This window comes from Palaemon carinicauda, chromosome 30 (genome assembly GCF_036898095.1).
Source record: "Palaemon carinicauda isolate YSFRI2023 chromosome 30, ASM3689809v2, whole genome shotgun sequence".
Lineage (NCBI taxonomy): Eukaryota > Metazoa > Arthropoda > Malacostraca > Decapoda > Palaemonidae > Palaemon > Palaemon carinicauda.
Genome location: NC_090754.1, coordinates 91,152,569 through 91,171,207, shown reverse-complemented (window position 1 = coordinate 91,171,207; position 18,639 = coordinate 91,152,569). Strand labels below are relative to the sequence as shown.

The 18,639-nt window shown below is 35.9% G+C and overlaps 1 protein-coding gene across 1 annotated transcript; it reads left to right on the top strand.

The window, feature by feature from the left end:
- The first annotated feature begins 13,028 nt into the window (after window positions 1–13,028).
- LOC137623642 (trichohyalin-like) lies at window positions 13,029–16,640 on the top strand. Its single transcript, XM_068354473.1, has one exon. The coding sequence runs from the start codon at window positions 13,029–13,031 to the stop codon at window positions 16,638–16,640; it is 3,612 nt and encodes a 1,203-aa protein (XP_068210574.1).
- The last annotated feature ends 1,999 nt before the right edge of the window (window positions 16,641–18,639 follow it).

Sequence of the window (18,639 nt, the reverse complement as noted above, 5' to 3'; positions counted from 1 at the left end):
CATTTAATAATAATAATAATAATAATAATAATAATAATAATAATAATAACCGAAATCGAATGGTTATTATCGGGATGAAGTTTCACACTTGCTCTGGTTTTACTATATTTGGTAGCTCCTTTGTTTCTTCGTGTTTTAGGGTTTTTTTTTTATGCATGTTTAGGCCAGCCGTACGGCTCTCTCTGTCACACTGAAGCCACGTTGCCGCGCCGCTGCCTTAACGCTACCTGGCGGTGGCGTGGGTTGGCGTGTTTGGCGGGGAAACAGCCACAATACGTGAAGATGGCGTTGGGCTTCCTTAGCACTGACGTTATACATTACTTATGTTCCGGTTGCCCCTAGGTTGGCCTCCCGTGCGCCCAACGTATAGTCAAGTACAATCACGGATACGTGACGACCCACGTATATTGTGAGCTGCCCACAATATACGTGGCCCTCGCCGTACCGCCAGGTATCCACGAGGTACCGTTCATACGGCAAGGTACGTCCTAGGTTGCTGGGACGTTTCCACAATTACTGCGTTGCACGAACCAGCGAACTGCGTTGTACTGATGTTATACGTGCACTTTTTGATACGTGATAATACGGCTGGCCTAAACATGCATGTGTGACTGGACCTTAAGGGCTAGGTTGTGAGAGAGGGGGACGGATACATGGGAGGGGTTATATATACCTATTCTTTTAACCCTGATATATACCAGGCATATGCCAAATAACTACCTATTCGTAATTAGAACTTATCAAATAATTCTACCAAATCCTTTCATCTTCAATCACAATATAGTAAAAGGATAGGCATTTTATATATTCTATATCCAACGAAGGGGTTATAGATTCTTTCAAATACAAATTATCTTTCATAATTAGGATTAAGGTTTTTGTGGAATGTTAGTTTGGCCATTTAAACTATTGATTGGGAAATTGGGTTGTCAGGAACTATTTCCTCCCGTTGAAGACTACAAAACAAGATGGCAGGTAGAAATTCCTTCCTTAAACTTAAAATATTCACCTTATTTTCATCCTTATGCTTATTTAAATCTGATTACCTTATTGGTTTACTTTAAATCCGCCTTTACTTGAAACACTAGGGGAAAAGCTATCTTATAAAGTTATTCAGTTTAACTATCAGCACTTGGGATCGCTCTCAAAGTAATAATGTCCAAGTTAAACTTTTAATTTCTCAACAAAGGGTTCCTTTGTAACAATTATTCCCTGTCATGAAAATCAGAAGGCCACTTAGTGGTTGGAGACGAAACGTCCTGGCACTAGAACGTCCTCATTCGTCAAATCAAGGGAAATATCAGTTGACAGAAAGCCTATACACTTCTCCAATAGAATACTGAAAGATGACTGCTCATTTCCACACAAAATGCTCGCCTATATGTTTTGCCATTTAGATGAATAGTAAGTTATCAACACAATATAATGTATATAGTTCAAGGATAATCAATGCATTATTACTGGCTACATATTAGGTCATTCAAATAAAACCTATTGATCATTACACCATGTTATCGACTGTGCTACAATATTGCATGCTTTCTTACCAATCATACTATTATCATCATCATTAATATTACTTGCTAGGCTACAACCCTAGTTGGAAAAACAAGATGCCCTTGGACTTGTAAGCCCAAGGGCTCCAACAGGAAAAATAGCCCAGCGAGGAAAAGGTAATAAGAAATTAGATAAATGACTGGAAGCGTTTTTACGCTTACATTGAGCTAACAACCGAAGTCTCCATTATTATCGGTCTACTTTACTTGAGAAAAGCCAAGGGAATCTTACCTGCACTAATACAACTCAACTTTTACTTTTGGGGGTTTATTTCTCTCCCTCCGTCAGACACTAAGAGTCTGTTCAGGCGGGCCTTGGTGTGTGAAAAATAATTTCTTTCCAGTTAATATTTTGCTCTGTATCTTTTCAGTTATTCGCTAGCATTTGCATTCAGGCTTAATAGTTTTCTGATCACTACCATAACACTTTCCAAAGAGATAAGTCTTCAGGTTTTTGTGTGTATCATTTATCAATTTATAATTAGTTTTAATTACATTGATTTGTATTAAAATGATATAAGAAAAAACATCTAATGTGCTTCGTTTGAATATTCGGCCATTCTGATTACAGTTCCTTACGCATATTACATAAAAAAAAAACAATGCCAGGTTGTTAAATACTCCAAAATAAGATGGCAAGTAGAGGTCCCCTTTTTGTTTTGTTCTTGTTGATGTCGGCTACCCCCCAAAATTGGGGGAAGTGCCTTTGGTATATGTATGTAAGATGGCAAGTTTAACGGGTGTAATTGCTGAATTAAAACAATTATGATGTGAACAATGATCCATAAAGCTATCAATGTGCAAAGTAAGAGATTTGCTGAAAATCCCATCAAAAGTAAAATAGTGACGAGTGGTTTTGTTATGGGGCCAAAGTTACCCCGAGTTCTATGGCTTTCTAAATGCCGTCCCAAAGATTGTATAATCTCCGTATCAATAAAAGGACTTTTTCAAGATTAAGCTCTTGACAAAAAAAAAAAAAAAAAAAAAAAAAGGTCTATGCTAGAGTAAACTTTATTGCAGTATTAGATTTGACTGAGCCTCTTGCCTGAGGGCCCACTCGGACACACTACTTTTATCATTTCTCCTGTTTCTGTTTTTTGAAGTTTGTAGTGTATATACCAAAGATCTAAATGATAATATTCTTAAGATATTTCATTTTAGTTGTTTACTACTTCTCTTGCAGTTTATTCCCTTCCCTCACTGGACTATTTTCCCTTGTTGGATCCCTTGGGCTTATATCTTGCTTTTCCAACTGGAGATGTAACTTAGCTAGTAATAACACAAATATTGTTCTGTAGAGACTAACGAGCCAAATTATTTAGCATTGAGGCATAGGCTGTCGGCGCCATGTATCCGGTCATTCCTAAGCTAATATTATGTGCAATGTATATAGAGTGATTATATGGTAACGCCCTTGTCTGGTGATCGCCAGACTGAAGTTCGAGTCCCACTACACGTTAGTTTCTTTTGTCGCTGGAACCTCACCATCCTTGTGAGCTAAAGATGGGGTGTTTGAGGGAGCCTATAGGTCTACCTGCTGAGTCATCAGCAGCCATTGACTGGCCCCCCTCTCGGTCTTGGATTGAGAGGGGGCTTGGGTGCTGATCATATGTATACATGGTCAGTCTCTAGGGCATTGTCCTGCTTCATAGGGAAATGTCAATATCCCTTACCTTTAAACCTTTAAATGCCCAAATATCTAAACAGCTGCTAGAGACAGACTACAATACTGATCATGAATACAACCGTGTTTCAAACTATTAAATATTAATTAACTTCTAAATGCACACTTATGTCAACCGCTGCTGGTGCTTATAGTCTTATGATTATACAACTTCAATTAGTAACACTCCAAAATCAAACCCTTGTTCTCTAGTCTTGGGAGCTGCCATAGCCTCTGTACCATGGCCTTCCACTGTTTTGGGTTAGAGTTCTCTTGCTTGAGGGTACATTCAGGCACACTATTCTATCTTACTTCTCTTCCTTTTGTTTTGTTAAAGTTTTCATAGTTTATATGAGAAATATAAAACTGTTCTTAAAATATTTCATCTTAAATCTTAATTACTTTTCTTGTTGTTTCCTTATTTCCTTTTCTCACTGGGCTATTTTCCCTGTTGGAGCCCTCGGTCTCTTATATATTGTAGCATTCTGCTTTTCCAACTAGGGTTGTAGCTTAGCAAGTAATAATAATAATAATAATAATAATAATAATAATAATGACGAAGATATTATAGAAAATGGCATTTATAATCTTAAAATCAGGATTTTCTGGCCATTCACATAGTTATAACAGCCTCCTCCTATACATATTCTAGATGACATAAGAGTTGAAGACTGTAATAGCAGTTTAAAAGTTTAAATTCCACTCGTGAATAGCACAGATAAGGGACAGTGACACTGCCTTATCAAGCAGGACAATGCCCTAGAGACTGACCTTATATGCATATGATCAGCGCCCAAGCCAGCCAATGGCTGCTAATTACTTCAGCAGATAAACCTTTAGGCTCCCCTAAACCCCCCAATCCTTCGCTCACAAGGATGGTGGGGTTGCAGCAACTACAGAAACTAAGGTTGAGTATGATTCAAACCCCAGTCTAGCGTTCACCAGTCAAGGACGTTACCACATCGGCCACCATAAGCCTAAAATATTTTTCTATTCTAATAAAGGAGATTTAACCACGAATTCTAAGGGGATTTAACCATGAATCCTAGGGGAATTAATCACAAATTCTAAGAGGATTTAACCCGGAATCTTGCGGGGATTCAACGGTGAATCCTAGGGAGATTTAACCATGAATTCTAAGGGGATTTAACCCAGAATCTTGAGGAGATTTAACAATGAATTCTAAGGGGATTTAACCCAGAATCTTGAGGAGATTTAACAAGAATTCTAAGTGTATTTAATCACGAATTCTCAGGGACTTTAACCCAGAATCCTGCGGAGATTTAACCACGAATTCTAATGAGATTTAACCACGAATTCTAAGGGGATTCAACACGGAATCTTGCGGGGATTCAGCCATTAATCCTAGGGGGATTTAACCACGAAGTCAGGGGGATTTAACCACGAAGTCTAGGGGATTTAACCACGAAGTCTAGGGGATTTAACCACGAAGTCTAGGGGATTTAACCACGAAGTCTAGGGGATTTAACCACGAAGTCTAGGTGATTTAACCCGGAATCCTGCGGGGATTTAACAATGCGTCCTAGGACTTATAATCCTTTTGGTATTCAAGTCCAAATCCTCCGGATTTAACCACAAATCCTTTGGGATTTTAACGAAGAGTCCTTTTGGATTTAACCACGAATCCTAGGGGGATTTAACCCAGAATTTTGCAGTGATTTAACCATGAATTCTGGAGGGATTTAATCCCGCCTCCAGGGGTAAACCTATTAACAAGTTAACAAGTTAAAAAAAAAATATTGCTGCAAAACCCCTTCTTCAGCACCACAAAATTTAACAGGTTAATAACGCTTTTTTTCGAATGAAGACAAGACGTTTTAGGAGACCAACCGAGATTGTTGTTAATGTGGTGAAAGGGTTTGCGTATCGCCATGATCAGCAAAGCTATGATAGTTAAGGCCACCCATGCTAACGTTGGTTTGCTGAAAACGATCAGACAAAAATCTACCAATACCAATCTACAGTAGCCAGCGTGTTGATCAAAAGTGGCCAGACCCAAGGCATAAATAAAAACATGTCTGAGGACTTTGTCCTGCAATGAACTAGAAACAGCTGTAGCATATATATATATATATATATATACAGTATATATATATATATATATAAATACTGTATATATATATACTGTATATATATATACTGTGTATATATATATATATATACAGTATATATATATATATATATACAGTATATATATATATATACTGTATATATATATATATATATATACAGTATATATATATATATATATATACAGTATATATATATATATATATATATTATATATATATATATATTATATATATATATACAGTATATATATATATATATATAAACAAATGGAGCCGTTTCTAGTTCACTGTCGGATAAAGGCTTCAGACATGTCTTTATTCATGTCTGGGGTTAGGCCAATTAATCTCATAATTTTTCCATTTTAATAAAACAAATATTCTTAATAAAAATATTAGCTACTTTTCTATAATATGATAAGTGCGATGTATAATCGTACCAATTAATGTACACCTACATTTAAATTAAATTCCAGGAACTAACACTCAACTGACCTTCACACCTTCAGGGCTCGTAGAGAAATGGTCTGAAAACCCTAGAATTTCCCAGAGCCAATCAGAGGCCACCAACATAACGCCTCTGTAAGCCCGCTTTTCATTGGTTTAAACTTCCACTATTTGGCTAAGATACTTAGAAGCTGTCTTCCTATTGGCTGGACTCATCCAATCAATTTTGACTTCAGGGGGTATTTTCAATAATATATTTGGCATCAATGAATTTTAAACTTGTGCAAAGGAATATGCCAAATTGGAATTTGGTTAAAAAGCATTATTTGAATTTATGATAAAAACGTGGAATTTAAGAGGCTGAAACGCCTTCTTGGCAAACTAGCAAACAAGGTGGTTGGTTCTTCCAAAGACAGGTGCTGTAACTTGCATACAGAAAGTCACGGGCTGTAATTAACCTTAAGCACTTGTGAGCCCACAAATTTTAAGAAAATATTTTAATCAATATATTGTAAGCAATATACAAAACTTGAAATATTTCCCATTCGTAATTATTCATGGTAGGAATAAGGGTCTTTTTGGTCTCCAAATCTCACTGAAATTAATTATAATTATCATAATTATAATAATGAATTCAACCTCCTTGATATGAAATGGCCACAGACTCGACTTGTAAGTTATTAAATGATACATTATTATTATTATTATTATTATTATTATTATTATTATTATTATTATTATTATTAGCTGAGCTACAACTCCATCTGGAAAAGCAGGATGCTTATAAGCCCAAAAGGGTGCAACAGGGAAAATAGCCCAATGAGGAGAGAAAATAAGGAAACAAATATGAATGAAATAGGAAGAGACAAAGCTAACCCTGATATTGAATTACGATGAAAGACTAAATATTGATAATTTTAATAATAATGTTAAAAAGGGGATCATGAAATTAATATGTCAGATATGGATGTCACCATTCAAATATTTTGATCAATATTAGTACTCGTACATAGATACACTTAGACAATGTACCACTATTTTTCCTCAATTTTATGCTGAAAAACAAACAAACAAAAGCATATATATATATATATATATATATATATATATATATATATATATATAGAGAGAGAGAGAGAGAGAGAGAGAGAGAGAGAGAGAGAGAGAGAGAGAGAGAGTTCTCTTGCTTGAGGGTACACCCGGGCACGATATTCTAAGTTTTTTTTATAGTTTATATAGGAAATACTTATTTTAAGGTTGTTGCTATTCTTAGAAGATTTTATTTTTCCACTTTTCCTTTCCTCACTGAGCTATTTTCCCTGTTGGGGCCCCTGGGCTTATAGCATACTGCTTTTCCAACTACTATGAGATTCAGGGCCTCTGTAACACGGTTTTTTCGCAATAACTTTTTTTCTATGAATTTCATAAATATAACGCTTATTCAGAATGCACATTATATCTACACATAAATTTTGACTACATTCTGCATTACGTAGGTTGAATAAATTTGGTACTTTATTAAGTAAAAGTGACGATTTTTGAAGACGGGCCAACTTACTCAGAGAAAAGGTTTCGAACACACTCGTTACGTACTTATGACGGCATTTTTTCCCTCTTTCTCGATCGATGATTGGCTATACGTAACGAAGGCTATACCTCTGCCAACAATGACACAAAAGTTTAAATAAAAGCAAAGCAGTACACCTTTATGAACTCTGAAACCTCTCCACTGATAATTGTCATAATGAACAAACCAACAAAATATGTTAATAAATACAAAAACACTTAGATTATTAGTCTAACTCCCAAAATAAGTTTCCTAAAAAAATTACAGTCTACTTTATAAGTCACAGTCAGATTGACAAGGTGTAGGGAATAGTTGGTAATTTTCAAAAACGTAGTAGACAAGCTTGATTTGATGACTGCTATATCCAATGTCAAGCAATTTTTATTTATTGTCTATCTACCTACATATTTACTGAAAAAAAAAGCCGGTACCGTATTTTGGCTTTAAATAATTATCGTCAGAATGATGACTTCATGAGGCTCCACCCACTTTGGCATCGTTATAATTCAGGATAACACTGAAGGCTATCATGGGCATTGTTGGATTATAAAATTTAAATTCTGGCTATAAAAACTCAATTCTCGAGTAGTTGTAAGAAGTGCTAAATGATCCTCAAGGATCCCAGCAGATGGCCTAAACGTTTAACTCATGGATACTACTGTTGCGGCATTACTGCTACAGTTGTATTACTACGCTAGCACAGATACCCCACCCACATTTATGTATTGTTCCGCCATTCATAAAGTCTTTGTCATGTTTTTTTCACTGTGCAATAACCCATGGCTTCCTCAGAAATTAAGTTTAACATTAGATGATAGGTTATTTCATTAAGCTGACAAATTATGGCTACGGGGTAAGTTATTGCCGATGTTGAAGCTGAAGATAAAGTATGGTATCATTCCTTCATTGAATTATCATCTTTATTACTATTTGTTTGGCAACATGTAGTAAATACTTTAAAAGATAAATGAATTATGTTCACTTTACTTCTATAAATTCCCATGAGATATACAAATAAAACTCCTAAAAACTATTCATGATTTATTTAGAAAATGCAGTCATGCCCAAAACATAGCCAACACGGTCGTACAGCCTAAGAAGAAGGAAAAAAAAATGATATCGGATGATCCATTGGTCTGATGGAGATTTTAGCACAAAAATCTTATTTTAACAAAAATAGTTATATAAAGACTGTTTACATACAATTTCTCTCTTTCTCTCTCTCTCTTGGTGGCATAGTGAATAGTTAATGGAAATGTTCAAAAGCCTGATTGACATTACAAGTATTATAATCATGTTACGCTAAATACAAAGCAGACCATAAACATTGGATTTAAACTAGAAACTGAATAATTACTTATTCAGGCTATAGTAAATATGGCCGCGGGCTTTCTCTTGACTGTATAAAGTTGCAAGTCGTAAGACAAATGCAGTTTTGCAACCACGGGGGCAATTCCAAATCCTGTTAGCTATTCTTGACTGTTATGGGTTTCAGAGCCGATGGAAGAAGGTGAATGGGTGTCTGATGGATGGGCGGGGCAAAATTTTGTCAAAAGGTGTTTACATTGCTTACGTAATGAATGTTTTCGACTCTTGGCTCGTTATCACTGGCCATGGCGTCGGCTAGATCATTTTTACTCTATAAAAATTAAAACTATCGGGTTTAGGTTCTTGATAATGCTGACAAAATTTGTGTGTGGTTGTAAAATATACATATGTCAACTTTCAGCTACATCCGATGCTTTGATAAGGAGCAAAGTCCAAAAAACCGTGTTACAGAGGCCCTGAATCTCATAGTAGGGTTGTAGCTTAGCAAGTAATAATAATAATAATAATAATAAATATATATACATATATATATATATATATATATATATATATATATATATATATATATATATATATATATATATATATATATATATATATATATATATATATATACACAGTACACATACATACAAACACACAAATACAAATAGATTTATATAGCCTATATATAGCAACAACAACAACAACAACAGCAAACGCACCCACTACAAGACAAAGGCCTCAGACATGTCCTTATTCATGTCTGGGGTTTGGCCAGTTTTCATCACCTCTCAGATTGGTGATGGTTAGAAATTTTTACTGATAGCTCGCAGCAAACCAACATAGTATGGGTGGTCCTGAGAGTTATAGTTTTGCTGGTCATGGCAATACACAAACTATTTCACCACATTAGGGTATCGCCACTTAGAAATGGATATATAAATATATATATATATATAAATATATATAAATATATATATATATATATATATATATATATATATATATATATATATATATATATACCAAAGCACTTCCCCCAATTTTGGAGGATAGCCGACATCAACACATGAAACAAAACAAAAAGGGGACCTCTCCTCTCTACGTTCCCCCCAGTCTGACAAAGGACTCAACCGAGTTCAGCTGGTACCGCTAGGGTGCCACAGCCCACCCTCCCCCGTTATCCACCACAGATGAAGCTTCATAATGCTGAATCCCCTACTGCTGCTACCTCTGCGGTCATCTAAGGCACCGGAGGAAGCACCAGGGCCTACCAGAACTGCGTCACAATTGCTCGCCATTCATTCCTATTTCTAGCACGCTCTCTTGCCTCTCTCACATCTATCCTTCTATCACCCAGAGCTTTCTTCACTCCATCCATCCACCCACTCAAACCTTGGCCTTCCTCTTGTACTTCTCCCATCAACTCTAGCATTCATCACCTTCTTTAGCAGACAGCCATTCTCCATTCTCTCAACATGACCAAACCACCTCAACACATTCATATCCACTCTAGCTGCTAACTCATTTCTTACACCCGTTCTCACTCTCACCACTTCGTTCCTAACCCTATCTACTCGAGATACACCAGCCATACTCCTTGGACACTTCATCTCAAACACATTCAATTTCTGTCTCTCCATCACTTTCATTCCCCACAACTCCGATCCATACATCACAGTTGGTACAACCACTTTCTCATATAGAACTCTCTTTACATTCATGCCCAACCCTCTATTTTTCACTACTCCCTTAACTGCCCCCAACACTTTGCAACCTTCATTCACTCTCTGACATACATCTGCTTCCACTCCACCATTTGCTGCAACAACAGACCCCAAGTACTTAAACTGATCCACCTCCTCAAGTAACTCTCCATTCAACATGACATTCAACCTTGCACCACCTTCCCTTCTCATACATCTCATAACCTTACTCTTACCCACATTAACTCTCAACTTCCATCTCTCACACACCCTTCCAAATTCTGTCACTAGTCGGGCAAGCTTCTCTTCTGTGCCTGGAACCTGTACAGTATCATCCGCAAACAACAACTGATTTACCTCCCATATATATATATATATATATATATATATATATATATATATATATATATATATATATATATATATATATATATATATATATATTCATATATGCCATATATTAAACTTATTGTGTGTATATATATATATATATATATATATATATATATATATATATATATATAAATTCATTATGCATATATATGTATAGATATATTTATATATACATTTATATATATATATATATATATATATATATATATATATATATATATATATATATATATATATCTTGAAAAGGTTCCACAATGATGTAAGACGTGTTTGAAAAACTGGTGTATATTTGTAGATATTACAAAATACGTTTAGAGCTTTCGTCCATCATCTGTGGACTTGGTCACTAAAATGTTTATAAAATTACAAGTCAGGTACTGATATAAGGAAAAACAGAAATTCATAAACAATTCAAATACATAGCCATATAGTTAAAACAGATTAAAATCAATTACAAAATGATTTCAGGTTGTTGGGCCCTTGTCCTTTCCAAAATTCTTTGAGATCTTCTGGGTGGTATGTTACGATGGTCACTGGCCAATTCGATGTTTTGGTAGTTCCGGTCGTTTGTCACTTGCAATGTCTGTGGAGGATGCACCTGTGACGGAGGGACTGAAGAGGAAGCATCTCTTATCTTGGCACATATATCCCTACAGTTACGAATTTTGCTCCTCCTACATATTTCTTCACTGATGTTTTCATCTTCCACTATTCCCCTGTTACCCTCAAAAGTCTTGTTCAGAGAGATCACAGCACCTTCAATCGTTCTCCTGATTGCTCTGTCACGACACTTGTAAACAATTTCTGCCTTGTTGAAGGCTATTGCATGACTTTTCTCCCAAGTATGTCGGGCTATGGCACTATAGTAGTTCCCCGATCTGCAAGCTGCAATGTGTTCCCTTTTCCTCTCTTCCCAGAGCGGCCGCTCTCCCCGATGTAGCATTCCTCACAATCCTTACATGGAATCACATATACTCCCATCTCACCATCATCTTTACCTGGGTTGTTATTAATGAGTTTCTTCCTGAGGGTATTCTCATACTGAAAAACGATATTATATCTCGGTGCGGTGTCTCTCTGCACAAACCAAGAGAGGAATTGGCGAGTTCTTTGTTGTAGGGAAGCAGCAGAGATGTTCTAAAATCAGGCTTATCAGTTTTATCAAGGGGATTAAAATATATCTTTCTAGCTTTTTTGTGACAATGTTCGATAAAATATTTAGGGTAACATAAGTTCCTGAAACTGTGTATTAAAAACTCAATTTCTCTATCAATATAAATAGGGTCACATAGACGATATGCTCGGATAAACAGATTTGTTAAAACATTTGATTTGACTTTAGCATCATGATATGAAAAGAAATGAATGTATGAATTGGTGTGTGTGCTCTTTCTAAAAACAGAAAATTTAAAAGACCTATTCACGTTATCTCGGTGAACTATCAAATCGAGAAAGGGTAATTGATTATCAGTTTCTCTTTCCACAGTAAATTTTATGGAGGGTACATAGCCATCCAGTAAATTTAAAAACCTTCTAAAAGCCTCCTCATTATGTTTGTATACAATAAAAATATCATCCACATACCGTACCCAAATTTCAGGTTTTATTTCTCTTGGTAATTTGTTAACATACAACTTCTCAAAAAACTCCATACAAAGGTTGGCCAGAACCGGGGATAGGGAAGAACCCATTGAGACTCACATCTTTTGTTGATAAAATGAACTTTCAAATTCAAAAATAGTAGATTCTACTGATATCTTAATTAGCTCACAAAACTTACCTATAGGCAATGGTGGTTTAAAAATGCCATCTTCGGCGAGTTTAGTGAGATTTTCCAGCACAAAGTCAAGGGGTACATTTGTAAACAAAGAGACTATATCAAAGCTGTACATTCGACCCACATACTCCCTTTTCTTGATCTTTTCTAAGAAATCAGCGCTATGCTTTAAGTGAGAATCAGAGATGGTACCTATCAATTCGCCAAGAGTCTTAGCCAACCATGTAGATAAATCAGTCTGTGGGGTGTTACAGCTAGCTACTATAGGTCTTAGCGGGATACCTACTTTATGTATTTTCGGTGTACCATAGAAATAACTAAATGAAGGTAACCTTCTGGTTAGTTTACTATAAACAATATCTTTAGTCTCCTTACTCACCCCGTTGTTAACAACCGATTTTATTCTCCTATTAAACTCAGATTGAATGTATTTAATTGATGGTGTTTTCGTTAGCTTAGCGTATGTATTTTGGTCATTTAAGAGTCTGTAAGCCTTGATAAGGTAGTCAGTTTTGTTCATGATTACTACACATCCTCCCTTATCAGCCTTTGAACGTAACCTAGAAAAGAAAGAGGAAAGGTTCAGGTTTACTGAACAGGACATGAGAGATATGCAAGAATTAGAGTTTATAGAAAAACATGGGGTAGAAGATAAAGTCTGGAAACAATTTGAACGTAACCTAGAAAAGAAAGAGGAAAGGTTCAGGTTTACTGAACAGGACATGAGAGATATGCAAGAATTAGAGTTTATAGAAAAACATGGGGTAGAAGATAAAGTCTGGAAACAATTTGAACGTAACCTAGAAAAGAAAGAGGAAAAGTTCAGGTTTACTGAACAGGACATGAGAGATATACAAGAATTAGAGTTTATAGAAAAACATGGGGTAGAAGATAAAGTCTGGAAACAATTTGAACGTAACCTAGAAAAGAAAGAGGAAAAGTTCAGGTTTACTGAACAGGACATGAGAGATATGCAAGAATTAGAGTTTATAGAAAAACATGGGGTAGAAGATAAAGTCTGGAAACAATTTGAACGTAACCTAGAAAAGAAAGAGGAAAAGTTCAGGTTTACTGAACAGGACATGAGAGATATGCAAGAATTAGAGTTTATAGAAAAACATGGGGTAGAAGATAAAGTCTGGAAACAATTTGAACGTAACCTAGAAAAGAAAGAGGAAAGGTTCAGGTTTACTGAACAGGACATGAGAGATATGCAAGAATTAGAGTTTATAGAAAAACATGGGGTAGAAGATAAAGTCTGGAAACAATTTGAACGTAACCTAGAAAAGAAAGAGGAAAAGTTCAGGTTTACTGAACAGGACATGAGAGATATGCAAGAATTAGAGTTTATAGAAAAACAGGGGGTAGAAGATAAAGTCTGGGAACAATTTGAACGTAACCTAGAAAAGAAAGAGGAAAGGTTCAGGTTTACTGAACAGGACATGAGAGATATGCAAGAATTAGAGTTTATAGAAAAACAGGGGGTAGAAGATAAAGTCTGGGAACAATTTGAACGTAACCTAGAAAAGAAAGAGGAAAGGTTCAGGTTTACTGAACAGGACATGAGAGATATACAAGAATTAGAGTTTATAGAAAAACAGGGGGTAGAAGATAAAGTCTGGGAACAATTTGAACGTAACCTAGAAAAGAAAGAGGAAAGGTTCAGGTTTACTGAACAGGACATGAGAGATATGCAAGAATTAGAGTTTATAGAAAAACAGGGGGTAGAAGATAAAGTCTGGGAACAATTTGAACGTAACCTAGAAAAGAAAGAGGAAAGGTTCAGGTTTACTGAACAGGACATGAGAGATATGCAAGAATTAGAGTTTATAGAAAAACAGGGGGTAGAAGATAAAGTCTGGGAACAATTTGAACGTAACCTAGAAAAGAAAGAGGAAAGGTTCAGGTTTACTGAACAGGACATGAGAGATATGCAAGAATTAGAGTTTATAGAAAAACAGGGGGTAGAAGATAAAGTCTGGGAACAATTTGAAAGTAACCTAGAAAAGAAAGAGGAAAGGTTCAGGTTTACTGAACAGGACATGAGAGATATGCAAGAATTAGAGTTTATAGAAAAACATGGGGTAGAAGATAAAGTCTGGGAACAATTTGAAAGTAACCTAGAAAAGAAAGAGGAAAGGTTCAGGTTTACTGAACAGGACATGAGAGATATGCAAGAATTAGAGTTTATAGAAAAACAGGGGGTAGAAGATAAAGTCTGGGAACAATTTGAACGTAACCTAGAAAAGAAAGAGGAAAGGTTCAGGTTTACTGAACAGGACATGAGAGATATGCAAGAATTAGAGTTTATAGAAAAACATGGGGTAGAAGATAAAGTCTGGGAACAATTTGAAAGTAACCTAGAAAAGAAAGAGGAAAGGTTCAGGTTTACTGAACAGGACATGAGAGATATGCAAGAATTAGAGTTTATAGAAAAACAGGGGGTAGAAGATAAAGTCTGGGAACAATTTGAACGTAACCTAGAAAAGAAAGAGGAAAGGTTCAGGTTTACTGAACAGGACATGAGAGATATGCAAGAATTAGAGTTTATAGAAAAACATGGGGTAGAAGATAAAGTCTGGGAACAATTTGAAAGTAACCTAGAAAAGAAAGAGGAAAGGTTCAGGTTTACTGAACAGGACATGAGAGATATGCAAGAATTAGAGTTTATAGAAAAACAGGGGGTAGAAGATAAAGTCTGGGAACAATTTGAACGTAACCTAGAAAAGAAAGAGGAAAGGTTCAGGTTTACTGAACAGGACATGAGAGATATGCAAGAATTAGAGTTTATAGAAAAACATGGGGTAGAAGATAAAGTCTGGGAACAATTTGAAAGTAACCTAGAAAAGAAAGAAGAAAGGTTCAGGTTTACTGAACAGAACATAACAGATATGCAAGAATTAGAGTTTATTGACCAATATGGGGAGGATAGAGTTTGTGAAAGTGTCTTAAAAACGATAGTAAAGGACATCGGCAATTTAACTGAGCACTACGGGGAGAACACACCTCAAGTTGAAAGCATGAAAAAAGACAAAGTGAGAAGGGAGAGAACCCCATATTTAGAAACAAAATGGGAAAACTTCTGCAAAGAAAGGGAACAGATATACTACAGATTGGATTCTCTGTTATCAAAGGATCTTCTCAAATCAACTGACCAAAACTTGGAGGATAGTGCAGTGTGTGTTACTGAACATACCAGCAAAAGCTTGGATGATATCAAATTCGTGAAACTCAATAATCTTGCCCATAAGACTGAATCACTTCAATTATTAGATGAAATCCAAAAGTATTTAAAAACTATCCTAATCAACGGCAAAAATATGGCGATAAGAGCGCATTTAGAAACTCACAAGGATCAGCTCAAAAAGGCCAGAGGATCTCCAGCCCAGAAGATAGTGCACCAACTCCAACAGTGCTGGTGTTGGAATAATCGGCCCAGTAGTAAACAAGACCAGCCTATTGGTCCCAATGAAGCAAAGGAAATTGGAGTCTTGGAAGATATAATCATGGAAAGGCAAGAATCAGAAAAAAATGAGGAAAGAAAATGCGACTACCCCAAAAAGAAAGAAAAAGACATGATGAAACAACGGAATGCATTAGTGAATGCATTTTATAATAAAATGAATACCAGATTTACTAATGAGATGAAGAATCTGGAGAGCAGGATACAGGATATGCTTAATGCCAAAATAGGAACATTTCAGCTGACAAAACAAGAGCTACAAGAACACCTAACAAGCCTCAAGCAAGAAAATGGGAACCTCCGGCAAATCCTTCAAAATCATGAGAGGATCTTCACTTGCGGTAAGGAGAATGTTCAAAGATGGCAGAGCGAGAAGGAATGCAAAGGATATCAGAGGCCAGAGGACAAACAGATCAAGCGTTTAAAGAAAAAAAATAAGCTTCATCTAGAAGAAAACAAGAAAATCCTTCGTGAACTGGAAGTAGAAAGAGAGAGAAAGGAAAATCTAGAATTTCAAATGGCTGCAGATGTAGCCGAAATTTTTAATTTAAAGAAAGAAAATGAGGAAGAAAGAGAGGGAAGGATAATCTTAGAAGGCATAGTACAAGAACAGAAGGAGAAGATACAAAAACTAGAAGGAAAAATAATAGACCATATAAATTTATAAAATTTATACAAGCACGTTATTGAGGAAATGCAGAACGATAAACAGGATAATCTGATACATGAAAATTTAAAAAAAAATCAAAATAAAAAAAAAATAAAAAAAAATAAAAAAAAATAATTTATTAAATAGAAAATTAGAATATCATGAACTAAAAAATCTAAAAATATATATATACATATTATATATATAAACAAGAAAATCAGCTAAAGGAAGAAATTATCAATCTGAAGATGGATTGGTCAGAAGAATTATTCCATAGAAGGAAAGATGAAAAAAGAAGAGAAAGGTAAGTGTGACCTTACGAGGCAGTTGGAGACTACAAAACCGGTCAGAGGAGAGCTGAATGATACAATAGAAAAGCTTAGCCAAGGTCTTTATCAGAAGGACCAGAAACTGATCAAGGAAATTCATTTAGTGTAAGAATCACTGGATGGAAAATGAATTAAAAACAGTCCAAAAATTAAAACAAAAATCCAAAATAATGTACAAAACAAATAATCCAAAAAAATTAAAAAAAAAATCAAAAAATATATAAAACTAGAAAATCTAGACTGAGAGCCACTAAGAAAGACTGGCAAAGCCAGGAGGATTCCGGCCTTCCAAATCTAAATGGAATAATTACAAGATGGACAGTTAATGCCAAGTGGATTCCGACATTCCAGGTCTAAAGATAATAGTCTACAAGATGGACTCGACAGAGGGAAGAGGTCCCACTTGTTCTAGTATGTATTCTTCCTTGACAAAGATTCACCTGTACTGTTTCTTGGTCAGGTGACGAATGCAGAAGAAACAAGTCTGACCTTTTCTAGTATGCTGTGTCCCTTGGATAAGATTCCTTTGCAATGGAATAGTGGAGCATAAGTGCCTCAGTAGAGTATGGCAGTTATCAGGATTAAGAGTCATTGAAATAAAGGCAGTTAATGCCAAGTGGATTCCGACATTCCAGGTCTAAACATAATAGTCTACAAGATGGACTCGACAGAGGGAAGAGGTCCCACTTGTTCTAGTATGTATTCTTCCTTGACAAAGATTCACCTGTACTGTTTCTTGGTCAGGTGACGAATGCAGAAGAAACAAGTCTGACCTTTTCTAGTATGCTGTGTCCCTTGGATAAGATTCCTTTGCAATGGAATAGTGGAGCATAAGTGCCTCAGTAGAGTATGGCAGTTATCAGGATTAAGAGTCATTGAAATAAAGGCAGTTAATGCCAAGTGGATTCCGACATTCCAGGTCTAAACATAATAGTCTACAAGATGGACTCGACAGAGGGAAGAGGTCCCACTTGTTCTAGTATGTATTCTTCCTTGACAAAGATTCACCTGTACTGTTTCTTGGTCAGGTGACGAATGCAGAAGAAACAAGTCTGACCTTTTCTAGTATGCTGTGTCCCTTGGATAAGATTCCTTTGCAATGGAATAGTGGAGCATAAGTGCCTCAGTAGAGTATGGCAGTTATCAGGATTAAGAGTCATTGAAATAAAGGCAGTTAATGCCAAGTGGATTCCGACATTTCGGGTCTAAAGATAATAGTCTACAAGATGGACTCGACAGAGGGAAGAGGTCCCACTTGTTCTAGTATGTATTCTTCCTTGACAAATATTCACCTGTACTGTTTCTTTGTCAGGTGACGAATGCAGAAGAAACAAGTCTGACCTTTTCTAGTATGCTGTGTCCCTTGGATAAGATTCCTTTGCAATGGAATAGTGGAGCATAAGTGCCTCAGTAGAGTATGGCAGTTATCAGGATTAAGAGTCATTGAAATAAAGGCAGTTAATGCCAAGTGGATTCCGACATTTCGGGTCTAAAGATAATAGTCTACAAGATGGACTCGACAGAGGGAAGAGGTCCCACTTGTTCTAGTATGTATTCTTCCTTGACAAAGATTCACCTGTACTGTTTCTTTGTCAGGTGACGAATGCAGAAGAAACAAGTCTGACTTTTTCTAGTATGCTGTATCCCTTGGATAAGATTCCTTTGCAATGGAATAGTGGAGCATAAGT

Bases quoted from the DNA above. Each gene is read 5' to 3' on its own strand.
- LOC137623642 (XM_068354473.1), top strand. From the start codon at position 13,029: ATGATTACTACACATCCTCCCTTATCAGCCTTTGAACGTAACCTAGAA.